The sequence below is a fragment of the Spermophilus citellus genome (genome assembly GCF_964194105.1).
Source record: "Spermophilus citellus genome assembly, chromosome: 10".
Lineage (NCBI taxonomy): Eukaryota > Metazoa > Chordata > Mammalia > Rodentia > Sciuridae > Spermophilus > Spermophilus citellus.
The window spans coordinates 105588213-105608925 of record NC_138197.1 but is presented as its reverse complement, the minus strand read 5'-3'; the positions used below and the strand labels follow the sequence as shown (position 1 = coordinate 105608925).

General features: G+C 33.4%; 1 protein-coding gene across 2 annotated transcripts in view; it reads left to right on the top strand.

Annotated features, from left to right (window-relative positions):
- Positions 1-4977: 4977 nt before the first annotated feature.
- LOC308658739 (uncharacterized protein C12orf50 homolog) overlaps positions 4978-20713 on the top strand; it is a gene marked incomplete at both ends in the record, with an annotated part of 29896 nt that continues 14160 nt past the window's right edge. The window contains 5 exons of one of the 2 annotated variants that reach the window (XM_081311580.1): positions 4978-5004; positions 5349-5469; positions 18934-19092; positions 20153-20230; positions 20311-20424. In XM_081311580.1, the coding sequence (XP_081167706.1) occupies positions 4993-5004; positions 5349-5469; positions 18934-19092; positions 20153-20230; positions 20311-20424 (484 nt within the window). The remainder of the gene's footprint in view (positions 5005-5348; positions 5470-18933; positions 19093-20152; positions 20231-20310; positions 20425-20713) is intronic. The other variant, XM_081311581.1, reaches the window with a different exon arrangement.

Here is a 20713-nt window from a genome sequence, read left to right as displayed (position 1 = left end):
TGATGGACTTTCCAGAATGAGTGCAAAGTGTTAACGTTTCACCAATCCAAAACCACAGGAATACAAACAACCGTATCACACTGTTGAGTTTCTTATAAGATTCTTATTTACCTTAATTGAAGTTGAGTTCCAATAAATGACATGAATAGTTGTCATGAGCTAAAAAATTAGAACTAAAAAATCTTATTTGGCATTTCTCAAAATAAGTGATAAAGCCAGTAAGTGATAAAGACAATGACTGAATAAAATAAATTTAAATAGTAGTAGATTTTCTAACTCATTGCAGTTAGTAGTCCTCAGCCTAAATTTTAAGGAAATTTTGACTTTACACATCATTTATGTGCCTGGATAGGCCCAGTAATTTTTGTAATTATGTTGTCCACATGTGTCCAACTGTCCAGAATTTCATAGACGTAGCCCTTAGAAAAATTAAACAATCTCACTTGAAGCTATCTGTACAATAAAGGGACTCCCAAAGAATGAAATATTCCTAAAAAGGAACTTCAGATTTTTGATATACAGGGAAGGATGGGAGGGAAAAAAATTCGCCATTTCAAAGTGTTTCTTGTAATTTTTTCCTAGGAAAACACAACCACCACCCCCAAATTTAAAAAACAAAAAATAGAAGAGAAAATATGATGGTGGCTCTGTGATATTTGGAACTAGAAACATCTTAGCATTTTAGATTTAAGAACTTGTGACTTTTTTCCTCCAGAGGAACTCTAAAAAATGGTTTTGTCACCTTGTGAGACTGGAAGAGACAATAAGTAACCTTCACAACTAGCAACTGTCATTTCTCAAACTGCCTCAGAATCTTCTAGGTGCAACATTCTGTTATTTCTGAGAAAATATGATCTTTCAAAACATTCTACTTGTTCTTTGAATAGTAGAAGCAAAGCTAATCACCTTTCATGAAGCCCTGTTTCCAGTACTTTAGTTTTATCAGCAACCAGAACAAAGTCTCTGGTAGAAACACTCAAGGAAAGAGTCAAAGGATCAAATCACAGTTCTAAACCAGACACCTACTATGATGGGTAACAATCATCAGCTTCACCTGATTCTTAAAATCTCCAAAGAGAACAAGAAGTTGCTACCAGTCACAAAAATGTTGTTACAGGATTACAAACTGAAAAAAAAAAAAAAACTATCTCTGACTGATGGGTCACTAACATGCATCAAGAAGGAGGACACTCAGGGTGACTCTGCTTTAACCAACAGAAAATGCATAAGAATTTTCATTCTTACTCCTAGGTGAAAAGACAAAGTTCCTATCACTTTTCTTTATAGATAATAAAAATCCTCATGCATAGGATGATAGCTTTCTGTAAGGGAAATTTGCAACAGGAAAGAATAGAAATGAAGAAAGAAAAATAATAGAAGAGAGAATTCTTAAAAGAAGATAAAACTCCAGTATCCTTAAGATTACCAAAATGTACAGATTCTATTAATGTGCTCTGCAATGAAGCAATCTCTATGTGGATTTGACCTGCTTTTGCTGTGTATAATTGAATGTGGCTGTTGGCACCTAATTTCAAGAGGTAAAAATGCTTTTTTTTCCCCTTCTTTTCCACCTAATGTAAAATCATTTAATTATACACTAATGGTGTTAGTATTTAAATACAGTCCATTGACATTCCAAGTTCAAAAGTAGAGACAGATTTTACCACTTAATGATTTTTCTTCCAGATGTATGAATAAAATAAATTTAAATAATAGTAGAATTAGAATTAGAAGGAGGGCTAAACAAAAGTCAATATATATTTTTCTGTATATCTTTGCAAATATTTTTCAAGGGTTTAGCCAAAACTTTATTTACTTTTTATTTATTTATAGTACTATTTAGTTCATTTTTTCATTATTTTATTTAACAGTTTTAGGCAAACAGCATTTTAAAATATTAGATTCTTATTTTGTCTTCTAGATTTTGATTTAAAAAACATTGTATCAAAAAGGTTCATACCAACTTAGCCTGTTTAACTTAACCAAAGTGGAAATTCATATTTGTCATGATCTTTGAAATTTCCAATTAAAATGATATTGCTGTTTTAATCTACTATAATCTGTCATCTCCCTGGGAACCTCTAAATTGCCTATGATGAACATTTTTATTGATTTCTGCCAAGTTTTGATTCATTTAGTAAGACAGTAGCATAAGGATTGTAGTAACCACTGATCGAAATGTTTCATTCTGTGAATCAGAATACTCAAATTTTCAATCTCTCTGAAAACTTTCTGCTATAGGAAGAAGGCATTCCTTTTTTGATGTATGAGAAATGAGATAAAACTACAAAGTGAATAATTGGCCCAATTTATATTCATATTGTAGTACAATATTTAAATAATTGTTCTTATTTGCTTGAATATGGATAGCATATTTACATATTCTATTTAAAAATTTTTAGTTTTGTTTTCACAGAATATAAAGAAAACGGTTTAGAAATAGCTGTTTACTTATGAAATATTTATACTACTTTTAAATGTGAAAACATAAACTATGTTTCATATTCAATCAGAACACTGAAAAAAATAAAATATACTACTTTATTTTTTACTTTCTGGGTTAATAAACCAGAATTGAGTAAGGGAAAATAGCCTGCAAGTATACTAGCCTACAGTTACAGGTGAGGTCATTTATGATGAGCAAACAATGGATTAGGTAACAGTGGGGAAAATTCTGGAAGTTTGAGTTTGTGTGCTTACTAGCAACCACTTTCAACATTTCTGCAAAGCTAGAGAAGGTATCTTCTAATTTAAGTTTATTTAAGAATTATCTATTGTGTAATATACTATCAACAGGAGGTCAATTTTAAAGGAATGCTACTGATAGCCTGAAAGACTGTGGAAAAGAAATTCTTTTTCCCCCTTACACACTGATAGTTCTTATATTTTCATTCCTGCAATTCTTAAATATTTATATATAAACAATCATTGGATTAGCAGCAAGAGAGTTGAAAATGGCAGAAGTTGGGAATGACTGCTATTTCTTTTTTAATTCCACATGCATAAAGGTAAATATTGTACAATTTACAGTACTTCACATGCTTAAGCTTTTTAGTAAAATGAAGATATGGCAATAATTTGCATGGCTGAATCAAAATGTACTGTTTTCCCACAAGATATTTTATATACTTAAAATCTGAAGTAAAAGTTTATCATGTATTTTTGGTATACTGAATTTCTCTGGGGAAATCTGAGATAATTTTAAATTATGATTGGTTTAAAATTACCCTTATATATGTCAGTTATGTGTCTTTGACTTTTTAATCTCTATGTGGTACATTTGCTATATTATGGCTCCTTGAGATATCAAATTCCTAATATCACAACATTATATGATATATTGTATTGCTTTGTTTAATGTGATTCCAGTCATATAAATTCAAATAGTTGAATTTATTTAGTATAATAAACCTGTTTCTCTATCTGAAATTTATTAACATAATTACTGAATTTCCTCTGTTAAAAGTATCAGCAAATAATTAAATATTATGTGAAAGGGGAAATATATTATGAACAAACCAACCAAATATAAAGTTTGTAAAGTTAAGTGGGGAAAATGAGGTTAGGTTTAATGGATCTCATTAAAACCAAATAGATATAGAAACTTGATGTTTGGGACCTCCTGCTTGTGCTAGTCTGAACTCAGTGAAAGGGAAGATGTATTTAGTTCAATATGTTTATCTCTGCTAGGAAATTTGAAGTCAATCTTTTTGACCACAGGAACTAAATTTACTTCTGTCTTCTTTTATGTTCCGATTAAATTGTGGGATGATAAATAATAATAGAATTTATGTTTCAGGTTGGAAAAGAGGTTTTTCTTTTTCTCTGCTTATCACCAAGTACTTAGCACAGAGACTGATGGGTATTAAGTCCTCAATAAATAATTATTAAAAAATGGCAACCACAATACCTTATGTCACATATTTTATTATCTTTTTTACACATGAGAAAACTGAGCACAGAGAGGGTACATTTCATCTTTGTGGCTATGGGCAAGAAGTAAAACCAGGGATTTCAGATACCAGCTTATCTGATTCCAAAACTTCTGCACCCTACACTTTTAAAACAGAAAGAGAGAGAAGCCAAAAATAGAGGGTAGTTAAAAGATAAGAAACAACCAGGAACACGTGTCAAAAGAGGGAAGAATTTAATGGAATATTTTTATTCTATGTCCCTCGTGGCCTGCAGTGTTTTGCAACTGTGGATCTGTGTGTACAAGAACTTAATATTAAAAATAGTAATAGCAGCCCATTGAAATAATCTATATCTGTTTTGTTGGTACATAAAAGTGTCAATGTACATATATAGGTATAGGCAATTGTTTGTAGGCTAAGGTCATAAAGCATGGATATTATGCAGCATGACGTGGTAATTACTTAAAATTCCACAATAATAGAGTTTAAACTCCTTTCACTTTACCCATTTAAATACACTTACCAGTGCCACCAGAGATTAACAAAACAGAGGATCTGAAAGGACTGAACAATAGAGATTGTCTCCACAGTTATAATATGGTCAGTGATTCCTAAAATATCTGTCTGCTTTTCTTGGTGCGGTCAGGGATATCACCAGTCTCCTATCTCCATTTTCTATTCCATAATGCATTCTGTGATTAACTGACAACCAAAGTAGCATTTTGTGAGCAAATTGTGGCTTATTGTATTGTTGAATCACTAGATTTTCTTATCAACTTTCTCACTAAAGGTAGACCCTTTGGCTAAAATGTAGACTTGTGGTCCTGTATGGGTAGTGTGTTTTTGTTGCACTTCTAATTTGATACACTCACAATTCCTTTAAAAATTAGCAACCAATTCTTGTTAAACGCTAACAGAATTTACTGTTTAATATGTTGAGTTCTCTACACTGTTTACTTTTTCTTTGTAGGGTTCCCAGTGCAGATTTCGACACTGTGAAGAAGCCCTTGGCAGTGACACTGTGTGCTCATTATGGAGAGAGAGAAAATGTTTAGATCCACTTTGCAGATTTAGACACATGGAAATGCAGGTAAAATTACTCAGTATCATCATTTTTGTTAAAAGCATCTCATTTCAATAATCTTAAGTTATGCTTTTATGACAGAATAGAAAACAAATGATTCTTCCTCCCACTATTTAATTTTAGGTATTTTTTCACTTTGTTCATCTTAAATTCTGAGAAAAATGGAGAAACATGTTTTTGAAATACCATTGCATCTTTTAAATAGCAAAGCTTAGAAATACTGAAAACCAGAGAACACTTGATTCTAAATCACTAACTGCAGTTATTTTGTCACATTGGTTGTGTGTAGCACATTGTTTTATTGTGAACATGGCATCTAATCCTTGCATCTCCCCCCTTCCTTTGTCTAGCAAAATTGCAGCATTTCATGTTTTTGGGAAACTCAGCCTCTTGGTTGTGTGAAGATCAGTTGTATCTTTTATCACAGCAAACCTCGAAATATCAATGGATTATTTTTGCCACCAAGTAGCAGTGAGTATATCTGTATTCTAATAACCTTGACATACCGGATTATAATCTGGTTTTGGAGTAGTAGCATAGAATGACACATAAAAGTACAACAAGGTGAGCAATGTAATTTCGTAGCTAATGGATGGTTTGGGAAGATTCTATCAAGAATTGTGAGATGAAGTTTAGAATAAGCTAGTAGGTAGCTAAAAGATGACGATAACAAAAATTGAGTTGAACTTTGTGTATGTTGAAAACAGATTACATCATCTGAAAAATGAAATGACTACTGATCTTACTAAGCAGACCATTACCTGCTTAGTAGTAAGACTTGTACCACAAGTCTACATTTTACCCAAAGGGCCTACCTTTAGTGACAAAGTAATAGGAAAATCAAAACATCACACATCAGAGTCAAACTCAGAGGTAATAGCTTCATGGATGTCTCTGGTGAATGACTGAAACATGTCTCGTGGGTGGGGCCAGCAAGGACCTGTCCAATTAACACTTCTCCTTCTACAAAGTGGCTGTCTTCTGCTGTTCTTCCTAAGACTACAGTCGTGAAGCAAATGTAATCCTATTGCTACAAAAGCCAGGGTACAGTTCAACCAAATTATTTGGAGACTCTATTTTCTGGCAAACTACAAAGTAGTTTCTGGAAGGGAAACAGAAGACATACCCAGAAGCAGTAAATGGCAAGAACCTTGCTGAAGAAGTTGGACCTGTCAAGATTTCCTTGACATTTCACTCTCCTGCTATGGTTACCAAATTTCTTGGATGGAGTGGCTTTAGAAATTGGTCTTTGGGTATTTGAAATTTTGGCTTCAGATAATCCTTAGCAGATGGATAATTAACACTTAGATTCTTCTCTGCCCTCTTCCTCTCTGCTCTCTGCCCTCTTCCTCCTCTTTCTCTCTGCTGTCTTTCTCTTTCTCTCTGCCCTTCTCCTCCTCTCCTCTCTCTGCCTCTCCTTTTCTTCCCCTTCAGGCAGTCCCCCAGTAAAATCTCTTGGTAGGGAAAAAAAACCCTTAGATTCTTTTGGTGTGCACTTTTGGAAACCTCTAACCTCATAGTACATCATACATGTAATATCTGATCAATGTTTCCCTTCCTCACTAGACTGTGAACATCACAAGGATGGGAATCATAACTGGTTACCTCCACTATGCACAGTTTCTGGAGCAAAGATGCTTAGTAAAATTGGATGTTTGATAGACAAAAGAGGGAAGTATAGATGACTATTGATAAGTGACCTACTGGGATGAAAATTATTGTGCTTAATTAATTGATCCCATCAATTTACATGTGATATGATTCTACTTCATGAAAATGTATTAAGTTCTTTATATATAGTTAGTGATTAGCTCTCTAGTGGTCTAAGGATAAAATTACTATCTTAAAACTAGCTTTTTAAGGACTAAAGTAAAATATTGTATCCCTGGGCAAAGGAAGGATGGAATATTTGTGTAACTGACAATTATTGTTTTGAGACAGGGACTCCTTATCATCACCACAAGGTATGCCCTGGACTAAGTGCTGTAGATATATGTTCATTATTCTAATTTATTAGAAATTAACTCTGAAATTTGAAGATAAAATCTTGTGTTTTTTTTTTCTGGAAGTCTCAATTCAACAGGTGTCAAAGCTTATCTTGACACTTTTGAAGTAAGCTTTCCCCTCAATAGATCAAACCTTGATCCGTGAACTAGAATCCAAGCCCTTCCTCTAAGCATTCGACCTCATCATGAGAGGGGCATAAAGGGACCCAAAGATTGATAGTACCCTGCTTCCCCAAACCTCCTAGACTTGATCAGGGACAAAAGGGCACCCCAGACACTCACCTCACTCTCCAACAAAGCTTCCTCGTCTCCTCTTATGTGTTTTGAATTCACCAGAAATTCATTCTCTTTTACTTCTGCTTAAGTCATAAAAAAACAGACAATAGGAGAGAGAGACCCCTTCTTTTGAGTGACTCACTCCTTTTCCTCTTCTGTCCTTTTCACTCACACCTCCCCAACCTTCCAATGTCAACAGAATTAACTATTTCTTCTCTGAATTTTCCTACTCTGATGTAAGAATGGTTTTCACCAGGCACTGTGGTTCACGCTTGTAATCCCAGCAATTTGGAAGGCTGAGGCTGGAGGATCACAAATTGGAGGGTAGCTTGGGAAACTTAAGGAGACCCTGTCTCAAAACAAAAAATAAATAAATAAAAAGGGCCAGGGCTATAGCTCAGTAGAAGAGTGCCCCTGGATCAATCTCCATTGCAGGAAGCAATAAATAAATAAATAAGCAAACAAACAAAAAAATAAATAAATTTTTAAAAAGAAAGGGTTTCCTCTGAGGATCCTGTTTTCCTGTAGCGCTATCTTTTCTCCCAGCGCTTAAGTACCACTGCACCTATAGGCAAGATGAGAGAGTTCTTTAGTCCTCATTGCCAGTTTCAGATTGTTTTCTGGCACTTTCTCTCAAACTACAAATGAACTCATAATACTGACTTCCAATCATGCTACATGTATTCCCCCAGCTCATCTGTATTCTCCTGGACTACACATCCTTACTATACTTTTAGTAGACAACATAAAAGTGAAGTTATTACAAATTATGTGGTATCAAAACACAACTAGTTAAATATCAGTATTTACAAAGCATTGTGCTATCTCTGTGCTATCTGGGTTGGGTTAAAATTTAAAAAAAAAATTTAGGTATTTGAACATGTAACCTGTGAAATTTCTAGAGCTTCTGCTTGATGAATTAAGATTCATCACATGGTCCATATCAAGTAGGTGAGTTGGAGACACAGTAGTGCTATCTAAATTACCAGCTGTACTCTTCCAGTGTGAGGTGCTTTGCTAAAAGCAATTTTTCATTAGTTGATTTGCCTTTGCATACTAGCTCTAAGTACTTAGTGCAATTATCTTGCATGTTTTGATTTTTTTCGGGGGGAGGGGCGGTTGTGGGGGTATCAAACAACCAATTAGATTCTTTGCAATTTAAACTTAACCTGCTAGTGAATTTAAAAAGGTTTTAAACTCTTTTGAGAGAGAGATTTAAAGGTTGCCAAACCAAAGATTTTCAAGAAACATTCTAAGTTCTCTGATTATCATTTCAAAGTTTAAAAGCAAATAACTACTAAACCAACTGAGAATGCTATGAAAACATAGTTCAGTAAATATTTACTATAATTACAAAAATTCCCTAAGGGTTTCTGAGTACATTTTCTGTTTTCTTTGCAAGCATAGTAAATGCTTATTCTTTCTCCCACGGTATACATTAGAAGTTAGTGTACTCTGAAAGACCAACTATTCTTAAAACAGTCCTAGATTTTTTTTCCTTTCAGTTTATTGACTTTTCAAAAGAGTTTAGGCCAGTTGCTGTGCAGAATATCTTTTTAAGAATTTTATTATTATTTTTGTTTGTATAATTAAGGTTTAAATAAGACTAACTTTTACAAGAATATGCAAAGATAACAATCAGTATGTTTTCAAATCTATATAAGTGTTTTTATTGCCCCAACCTAATTATTTTCTGTGGATTTTCTTAAAGAATTTGTGAAAAGTAAAGAAAAAGATTTAAGAATCTCTGCCCTGTGAATTTTACAAAAATTAGCACCATTTTTTACTCTTTCAAGCACAAGGGAATAATAATGACCAATTTCCATTTGAATAAAAACAATTTGTTTGAATAAAAACAATTTATTTAGCAAGTAATTGACTTGTTTATGCAAAAGTTCTTAAAACCTGTGTTGCATTGCAGTTGTATTTTAACCATGAAAGCTATTTATAAATATAAATATATATAAATTATATAAATATAAATGATAATATAAATTTCTTATTTATACAAGAAAATATTGCATTGTGATGGCAATATTAAAATAAAGTACATGACATCTACTTTAAATAATTTGTTTTGAAAATTGATAAAGCACAGATGAAGTTCATGTTTGCATTGTCTGGGCTTGATGTATTGTAGTCTATCATAAGTACTAATTGAAACTTTCTTGGTTATAAGCGATTGTGTACCACTAAATGTTTAACAACTGGATCTTACCTACCCATCCTCTCTCACATCCTAAAAATTAAACAAAAAGTTAAATAGTCCTAGTTTGTAGTATTTACCAATTACCAAAGAGCAAATATTTGTCATAGTAGAAATTATGCCCAACTTCAGGCTACCAAGGTGACATAAATTAGCAGCAGTATTGATGGAAAATTAACAAGCTGGATGTGGTTGCACACTCCTGTAATCCCATAGTAGCTTGGGAGGCTGAGACAGGAGGATCACAAGTTCAAAGTCAGCCTCAGCAGTTTAGAGAGGCCCTGAGAAACTTAGTGAGACTTCTTGTCTCAAAATAAAAAAATAAGTGTTGAGGATGTGGCTCTGTGGTTTAGTACCCTTGGGTTCAATCCCCAGAACAACAATAAAATTAAAAATAGGTTCTCATACTGATCTGAGTTCACTTTAGCACACCACTGTTGTAGGAAGAGAAAACAGCTCAATTCAATTTAAGGGAAAAATGGACAGAGCTGACCTTGGATGCAGGGTGAACTATTTGCCTTCCTCCATATAGTGTAGTTGCCCCAGAAGCTCCAGACATAGAACCTGGATAAGTAAAGGTTAAGAACACTGATTCTAGCTCATACTGGGTTAAAATCTCAACCTGCCAATGTAACCTTAGGCAACTTAATCTCTGTGGCCAAGTTTTTTTCTTCTGTATGATAGAAATGGCAATAGTACTCATGTCATGGCAATAGTACTCATGACAATGGATTCATATCCAATAATTTAGAGCTCTCTTCAAAGAGTAAGTTCTTGGTAATTAGCATCATTGTCATCATCATTTTAAATTGGCAATTTTAGAGGAAATTTCCAGTTAAAGCCTTAATATTAAATCTTATCTACTGATGTGAAAAACATGCTCATCCCTAATAATTTTTCGGGTCAGAGAAACAGCTAATTTCTGGGGTCAAGAAGGCCATCTTTAGTCAAACTAAATTAGAATGGAAATGAGAAAAAAGTGATTCCCCTAAGGAACACTGACAATCCTTTACATAAAATGAAGGAAGTAATGACTACAGGGTAAGGAAAATATAACAAATGCATATTACATAATATTAAAAATATATTGTTTTCAAAAAGAGTTATATGAAATACATCTGTTCGTACCAAAATTGATCTCAGTTACATAAAACTATGTTTTGGGTAAATCAGGGTAGCAAAAATTGTGTATTTGTATAAATTCATGGAAAGAACATTATACTAATTCCTTAAAATGTAAAGACCATTGATATTTGAGGTCTTCTAGAAAAGTTACTGCAAATCGAAAAACACATAATGATATATATCAAATTCTTAGCACACCATTCATTGTTAGAAAGGTAAACTTAACCAGCAAGTGTCTGAAATTTTATGTCCAATTTAACCAATAATTATATATTCATATTTCTAATTGAGTATTTTCTGTTCACTGTTTCCAAGTCTATCTTTCTCCTTCTGATGTATATTTTAATACAGTGAATGAAAAAGTAATGTGCACTGATCTTTATTTCTGATGAACTATCCACTAAAACATTTTGATTCAACTTTTTCATCATCACAAAGAATGTAATTTCCAGCATTTTATAGTACTGACATTTAAAAATAAAAATTTCATCACTCTCTTAAGTTCATCCAATCACCTTTAAATTAACATATTGAAACTAGAAAAGAAGCTTGAAATCTCCAAATATAAAGTAAGGAGATGGAAATTTTAATTACAGTGATTTGATCAGTATACATTGTATACATATGTTGAAATATTATATTGTACCACATAAATATGTATAATTATTATTAAAGATTTAAAAATGTTTAGATGGAAATGCTAGCTATATTGATTTGATTATTATAATACCATATATATCAAATAATGACATTGTAACCCATAATTTCATAGAATTTAAATAATAATAATTAATAAAAACATAAATTACTATAATGATTTAATATTTATAATCTGTTTAAAAATAAAAGTATCAAACAGAATTAAAACACGTTCTAAAATTTAATTGAAATGTAAAGAGTGAGGAATAGTCTAGACATGCTTGATATAGAGCAGAATGATAGAATTTGTTCAACCAGATATGAAGACCTGTGAAGTGAAGGAGATAAAAAAACAGCATGTAGTGATAAGAAACAGATATACAAACAAATGAAACAGAAGGGACAACCGGAAGCTGACCCCTGCATAGATGGAAACTTGATTTGTAATTGGGTTTTGTAGAGACGAACAGTGAATGGATGTACCATGATTAATTTATATGCCCCACTTTTACTGAATAGCCTCACAGATGAAGACAAAAATGGGTTTTGAGATGTAAAGTGCTTCTGCAATGAATACCTAAATATATGAGAATGGCTTTGGAACTGGGTAAGAGGAAAGAGAGTAACTTTGAATCTGGTAGAAACTGGAAGTGTTCTGAAATAAATATTAGAAAAAGTCTATATTGCTGTAAACAGAATGCATAAGGCAATTCTGGTGAGGACTCAGAAGAAGAGGAGAACTATATAGACTAAATCTTAGAGATTATTTAACTGCCAAGTAATCATTATCAGAATATTAGTAGAGATATGATGGTTCCATTCTGATGATGTCTAAGATGAAAATGAGGAATAGCTTACTGAAGAATGGAGGAAAGACCATCTTTGTATAAAGTTACAAAGAACTTGTCTGATTAGAAGCCTTGCACTAGAACTGTTAGAAAGCATTTAAAAGTGGTATGCCAGGATATTTGGGAGGAGATGTATCTAAGCAAAGTGCTTAGATAATGTGAGATAAAGATAGAATTTATAACTAAAAGGAAACAGACATTAAAGATTTGGAAAGTTCTCAGCCTGACAAAGTTGAAAAAGTTTATTCAGGAGAAAATAGTAGGGGTATGGTCAAGTATCATTTCATTAGGAGATTAGTATGGATAAAAGGAAGTCAGATGCTATTTATCAAGACAATCATCAATGTTACCCCTCTCAGCATAGCCTGGAGTACTAAGGACTGATGAGAAAGGGCTTTGGGTACCCATGGGACCTCAGCATTTGCTACCCTGACAATTCAGGTCTCTGTTATCTGCATTTGAGTGCAGTGCTCCTCAACCACCCTGAATATTGTGCAAGCAGGCCCAGATACAACTCAGGCTGCCCTTCTGAAAGGTACAGCCATAAGCCTTGGTAGTGACCATATGGTTTTCAGAGGATTCTTCAGAGAGACCCAGACAGCTTGGGCTGTGGAAGAAAGCAACCACTAGGGTAAGGCCTGGTGCAGCTTTGTGGGCAGGCCACCATAGAAAGCTTGCAAAGGGTAATGCCTAGTGGCACTGTAGAGTGGAACCAGCCCTGAGATCCCAGAACTGTAGACCCTGCAATGTTCAATTCCAGCCTTCCAGAGCTGCTGTTGGGTTGTATCTGGTTGGGTTGTGTCTGGCAAAGCTGTGAGTATAGGGAGAAGATGTAAATAATGAAATCTTGGTGATACAACATCCACCCCAGGGTGTAAAAGGCAGAACATGGATTCAAAGAAGGAGATTGAATGTTTTCTGTTTGGGGTTTTGATTTACTTGGGATGTATTACCACTTTCTTGTTCCATAGGAATGTCTGTCCTGTTCCATAGGAATGTCTGTCCTGTACTTGTCTACAATTGTATTTTGGAAATATAGAGCTTCTCTGGTTTTACAGGCTCCTAATTGGAGAGAGTTATATGATTTACATATTTAAATAAAACTCTTGTAGAATTTTGAGTTGATGATAATCAGTTAAAATTTCAGGATGGAATTAACACCTTTAATATATGAGTGAGACAACAATTTTTGGAGCCCAGGGCAGTATGTTATGGTTAGAATATTTGGTATCTCCAAAATTCATATTGAATCTTCATGTCTGATGCAATAGTATTGAGAGTTAGGGACTTCAGGAGGTGATAGATCTGCAGGGCACCTCCAACATGAATGGAATACAGGACCATATAAAAGAGGCTTCCCACAGAGTTAGGCCTATTTTGCCATTCTGTCTTCTGCCCTGTGAGGCCACATAGCCTATCCCATCAAGAGGATGCACTAACAGTGCCGTCTTGGAAGCAGAGAGCCCTCACACCTGACAGCATCTTGATCTTGGACTTTGCACTCGCCAGGATGTGAGAAATAGATTTTTGTTGTTTATAAATTGCCTAGTCTTAAGTATTTTATTATTTCAGCACAGATGTATTAAGACAATTTCTAAAAACAAGTGTCCAAAACTAACATGTTATTCTAGTATTTGCTAAGACACAGACAGTAAACATTTTATAAGCTGAAATAAGATGATGCCTTACTTTATTTTTTTAAATAAATATCAGCAATTTATTTAAAATTCTTATTACACGTATACAGCACAACTTTTCATATCTCTGGTTGTATATAAAATATGTTGACACCAATTCATGTCTTCATACATATTCTTTGGATAATGATGTCTATCACATTCCACCTGCCTTGCTAATCCTCTTCCCTCTTCCTTTCCTTCCCACCCCTCCATCCCATCTAGAATTCATCTATTCCTCCCATGCTCTACCTCCCTACCTACTATGAGTCAGCTTCCTTATGTATCAGAGAAAACATTCCACATTTGTTTTTTTGGGATTGGCTAACTTCACTTAGCATTATCTTCTCCAACACCATCCATTTACCTGCAGATGCCATGATTTTATTCTCTTTTATTGCTGAGTAAAATTCCATTGTGTACATATGCCACATTTTTTTTTATCCGTTCAAGGATGATGCCTTACTTTAATTAGAAAGGTTCAGGGGTTTTAAATATCTAATAGAAAACCTCTCATCTAGTAAAAAAATCAGTTTAAAAATTTATCCACAGGTTTTATCTAAGATGTCAAGAATAGTTTGGCAATCCTATAAATAATGCTTTGTATAATTAAAAAATTGTGAATCTAGGAATAACTTTTCAAAATGAAGTTGTGAAGAATTGCACAAATTTGTTCTTCAATGAAATAAACCACAGTTGGTAAAAATTATATATTCAAAATTTAAGTCTCAGCCAGGCTTGGTGGCACACACCTGTAATTCCAGTGGCTCAGGGGGCTGAGGCAGGAAGATCAAGTTTCAAAGCCAGCCTCAGCAACTTAGTGAGGCCCTAAGCAACTCAGTAAGACACACCCTGTCTCTAAATAATATTTTTAAAAAGTCTGTGGATGTGGCTCAGTGGTAAAGTGTCCTTGGGTTCAATCCCTGATATAAAAAAAAAAAATTAAGTCTCTAGATATTGTCCTAAGGTCATATGGTGAATGATGTAATATTTTTGAAAACCTACTAAATCTCAGTAAGAACAGCAAGTCTGTGATATTAATATGAGCCACAACCTTTTCCTTTCACCACTTCCTACTTATTGTGACACAGCTCTACTCTGAGTGAGTGGATCCAGCTACATTAAAAAAAATAAGTTGGACTCCCCCTCCTGCCACATTATATACAAAAAGTAACTCAAAATGGACCAAAGAATGAAATATAAGAAATGAAAGTATAAAACTCTTAGAAGAAGCCTTGGGTTATACAAAACTTCCTGAGCTATGACACCAAAAAGATAAGCAACCAAAGAAAAAATGGATTGAATCTCAAAATTAAAACCATTTTTATTTTAAGAATGCCATCAAGAAAGTGAAAACAAGTAATCCACTTAAAAAAATTTTCAAGTTCTATATGATAAGGGATATAAATCTAAAATATATAGAGAAATCTTACAACTGAAAAAATATAAAGACAACCCCATTACAAAATGGTAAAAGGACTGAATAATATTTCAATTATATGTATTCAGAGAAGATACCTATAAATGGCCAAATAAGCACACAAAAAGATGATGATCATCATTAACCTCCAGGGAAATGTAAAGCAAAACAAAATGAAATGTCAATTCACACTAGGATATTTTTTTTTATTAAAAAGATAAGTATTGACAAGGATGTGGACAAATTGGAATCTTTATATGTTTCAGTAGGCATGTAAAATAGTGCAGTGCAGCTACTTTGGGAAACATTTGGCAGTTCCACAAAAAGTTGAACACGGAGACATCATATGTTCCAGCTATTCCACTCCTTGATACATGTCCAAGAGTTGTGAAAATACTTGTCTATATGTACACAAATGACTGCCTTAACAGTAATTATAACATATAAAAATTAGAAAAAACCCAAGTGCCCATGGTAAATAAATGATTAATGGATAAAATGTGGTATATTCATACAATGTAATGCTATTTGTTGTAAAAACAAATAAAGTGCTCTTATATGCAATAGTATATATGAATTTTGAAAACATGGTAAGTGGAAGAAGTTATTCACCAAAGATCAGATGTTATATGATTCCATTGATAATAGATATCCAGATAATGGGCACAACCTTAGAAACAGGAAAATACATTGGTAATTTTGTATAGCTGTGAGATTGGGAGAAAAATGATAAGTAACTGCTAATCAGCATGTATTTGTTTTTTGGAGTAATCAAATGTTTTAAAATTGATCATTGAGATGTTTGCACAACTCTGTTAATATACTAAAAACCACTGGGAAAAAATGATGAATTTTACACTTAAAATGATAAATTATATGACGTGAATTATATTGCAATACAGCTTTATAAAAATGTGACCCTAAAATTTACTGTTTTGATTAATCACTAAGTATTTTCTTTACCACTAATGACAATTCTTGGGAATATATATTGAGAATTAACTAAGACCTTTATGCTTAAATTCATGTTTTGCTTTCAGTTATTTACTAGTCCTTTCAAGAAGAAAATGCAAACCAAAACTACATTAAGTTTTTATCTTACTCCAATAAGAACTGAATTCATCAAATAATACAGATAATAATAAATGCTAGTGAGGACAGGGATAGGGAACATTTTTATGCTGTTGGGATCATAAATTATTATAACTATTATGGTAGTCAGTGTGGAGGTTTCTCAGAAGACTAAGATAAAACCACCAAATGACCCAACTCTATTACTTTTTCAGTATTTATCCAAATGAATTTCAGTCAACATGCTATAATAATATATCATATCCATATCCAGCACAATTCACTTTAGCCAAGCTATGGAACCATCCTAGGTGGTTAAAATCGAGGTGTATTCTGTCATAAATGAATGACATTATGTCATTTTCAGGAAATTAATGGAAATTCATAGCATTATATTAAATGAAATAAATCAGATGCAGAAAGTCAAGAGTTGTATGTTTTCTCTTACATGTGGAAACCAGAAAAAATCTGGGGAAATAAAGAGGGGGAGAATCTCATAAATATAGAGGAAAGACCAGTAGAGAAGAGGAAGGAGATTGAGGGAGGAGGAAGAGGGAGAAAGGGTACTGGTGAATTAAATTGACCAAATTATATACAAAGTATGTACATGTATGAATATGTCACAGTGAATCCTGTTATTATGCACAATTTTAATGTACCAATGAAACATTTTTAAAAATAGTGGTATATTCTTTAACAATAGTCCAAAGATGTAAGAAGCAACATTTTCAATAAACATTTTTAATTACTACCACATTTTACCACGCATTTGAATTCATATCATTCCAATATGGATCCCAGTGGCATTTTTTCTAATACTCTGTGTGTTAGTTTTCTATTACTGCTACAACAAATTATCACAAACCAAATGACCTCAATGATTCTGGTTTATTATTCTGTTCTATAGGTTGCAAATTTGACACAGATATCTTTGGGTTAAGGTGTTGGCAGGCTACATTTCTCCTGGATTCTCTGGGAGTTGATTTCTTGGGTCATATCATCTGACCTTCCATTGTTGTGTTTCTTTTCCTGGTTCTCTTCTACTTTCTAAGATTCTTTTTGATTACTTTGGACCTACAGGAATAACCCATGACAATCTGCCAGTTTTAAGGTTAGTTGATTAGCAAACTTAATTCCATCTTCAACCTTAATTTTCCTAGCATATTATACAGCATATGTGGAGGGTTTTGAAATTAGGACAGCTTTGAGTGGGGGAGCATTATTCTCTTTCTCATACCATAATTTTATCCTGGTAGTATGGTATATAAATCAAGGTAATGAAGACAGCTCTTTGGGTTCACGGTAATTTGATAATCAGTAAAGGAGGATTTGTCTTTAGAGTAATAAATTTCATATAATAAATTTTAGCCTGGGTAAAGGGTAGGCCTTTATTTTGTAAAGCAGAGAAAATGTTATTGTGAACTGAGGCCTGTTTTCATGAAAACCAATTATAGTGGAGAAATTTACATGAAAGGTGAGGATCTGGAATAGGATTGATTGCATTTGAACTATTGGAATGGCATGCCCAGCAAACAACTTACCATAATCCAGTGTTTTAATTGGATGGTCATTGATTTAGGTCAGTGGTTTCCACACTTGGCTGTTTTCTTAATTACTGGAGACATTTAAAATGGGTATCATATTTCCAGGCTTTAAATCCAGACTGCCAAATCAGAAGCTCAGAAAGCAGAGACCCCAAAAGTATTTTGCATAATTTCTTTAGGTGATTCTGATCATTAGCCAGATTTGATAAAAATTGATTTAGAGAACAGAAGGAACTTGATTTATAATCACAGAAAATCCATGAGTTAGCTAGCTTTATTGTTTTGGGATTAGTTTTCAAAGCTAAAGTGCATTTAAGTAAGTCTTAGAGTCTTGGGCACTGTAATCAATGTCCAGCCAGTAGACAGATCTTGTAGTTTTCATTCTTTCATTTCCAGGTTATATCTGCCAGCTGCTGAAACCTAGACTCATTGGATCTTTTTCTTTTTTTTGTTTTTGGATATAATCTGCCATTATTTTAAGTTCTTTCTTTTTATGAGTCAACCTTTGTTAAGTATTGTAATCTGATAAGCAAATTTTTCTTATCTTACAGATCTAATATATGATTACAATAACAATTATGATCAATTTACATTTGAAGATACGGAATTACATCCCAGTAAACCTTTGTTTTAAATTTTTTAGTTTTAAGTTGAAGATTCATTTAATACACCCTATCTACTATATATCATAACTTTGCCACACAGTATATGGTGGAATGTCAGTGGGTTAACCCGGTGATTGCATTGCTGGCTGGGAGCTGTGAGTTGCTATCACTTAAAAAAAAGTATCTACTGCTTACTGTTAACCTTGGGAAAAATATCAAAATTTGATGTAATGTTTTCTACTGAATTTCTATTTCTTTTACATCATTGTAAAGTTGAACCATCATGTCGGGACTGCCTGTATGGCCAAAAGTTCTGATGTACCAAATGGCCATTTACAGTCTATGAAGTGGCACCCTTTTTCATGAGTTGTGGGCAAACTTTTGATATTTATTTTAAAATGGTTTAATCATCTTTGTAAAATTAAAAATATATTTTAACATGAAAGCACTGGTTTGTCATGGAATATACTTACCATAAGAGATGTCTTGAAGAGGCTGAAATATTAATTTTCTCTGTAGATACCACACTACAGAAAGAAAGTCAGGAAGGAATTCAACCGGTGAACCACAGTCAGGAACCTCTGAAACCTCAGGATAACATAACACGACCCATTCATCATCCTTTAGTTTTAAAAACTAACTTTGAGGATGAAGAGGAGGAAAGAGAGGAACAAAATGGTTAGTAAACCTTTCATCAGATTATAATGCACATTAAAAAACTGGCAGTATTTTTACATAGTTGTTTGGCTATCAGAGGCTTATGATGTAATAATATATAGGGCAGATTTTGATGAGAAACTCATTTTAATTTTATTAAATAAATAATTATGTTCTGATTTGTTCATGTCTGCATATGTTTGTGATCATTTGGATTGGAAGGTTGTGCTGCATGATGACTGGAAGATTTCGTATTTATGTGCAGATGCTTGAAGAGGTGCAAATGACCTCTCACATTCATATATAACAACTGTTGCAAAACACATTGATTACATGTGTGTCATCTGTCCATCTGCATATCTATTAATTATCTATTTGTCTTACAAAGAACCCTTGGCATTATGAAAATCTATAGAGTAGTTTATAATATATGATGCATTATCATCTGCATTATCCCAGGGGATCCTCACAAGAGTATGAAGAGGATAAGGACACAGGTCTGCCTTTCCTCTTTTCCTCTCTCTCTGTTTTTTTATATGGTGCTGGTGATTGAACCCAGGGCTTTGTGCATGAGAGGCAAGCACTCTACCAACTGAGCTATATATCCCCAGCCTCTGCCTTCCCTCTCATAAAACCACAGCACAGTGGTGTCTGTCAGTATGTACATCCAAGAGAGACATGTAGGAAAATAAACTTCACTCTGTCTCTTCCCTGGAACATGTCCTTCTATGGGTTACAGGCCACCACTGCCCTTGTGCTTAGGAATGCACAACTATTATTTTTAGCACGTTACATTTCCATATCTATCATCGTACATTTTCCTCCAGACACCACCTCAATGTGTGAGTCTGTGCCTTCAGCTTCTTATATATGATTAGTCATATAGTTTTGTCTTGACTGATTCTAATATTTAAAATGATAACAATTAGAAACATTTATGAGTATGTGAATTTCTTGATTTTAAAAGCTAAAAAAATAATCCATCCATGAAAACAATATTTGGGATTTTTCTTTCTGATTTACAAATTTTCAGATTATTTGGATTTGGGACAATTTAATTTAAAAAAAATATATCCTATAGATGCTTCTAGTTTATGGACAAAGACTCCTGAAGAAATTGAAGAAAAAAGAGCAATAAAGGAGATGTGTTATAAATCTGGTAAGAAATCAAACATTTGTGGATTTTTCAGGACTTGATATGATGCACATACTAACCATTCTTTTCTTATGGGAGATTAGGTGAATACTATAGATTTCATACTCCTCCAGATATTTCATCATCAACAAGCATAGCTCCTACAGTGGAAAAAGAGCTAGAAAAACCTTTGGAAAATGGCAGTGGATTGCAGGAAGGTAAGAAATGAAAAGGCAACATTAAAAGTGACTTGTAAGAGATACTTGGTGTGATAGAAAGTAAATTATTTAATATAATATATACTAAATGATAAATAATGCATCAGATTTGAGAGTGGGAAGGAAAGGTTTTTTACTCACTGACCCAAATTTTCTATTAAAAGCTGCTATTAATGTAATGATATTTTCCTGTAGGAGCCACAGAATAGATAGACTTCATAAACACATGGTGACACTACACACCTCATGCAGTAATCCTGTGAGCCATTGGCTTTTACAATCTTATTTG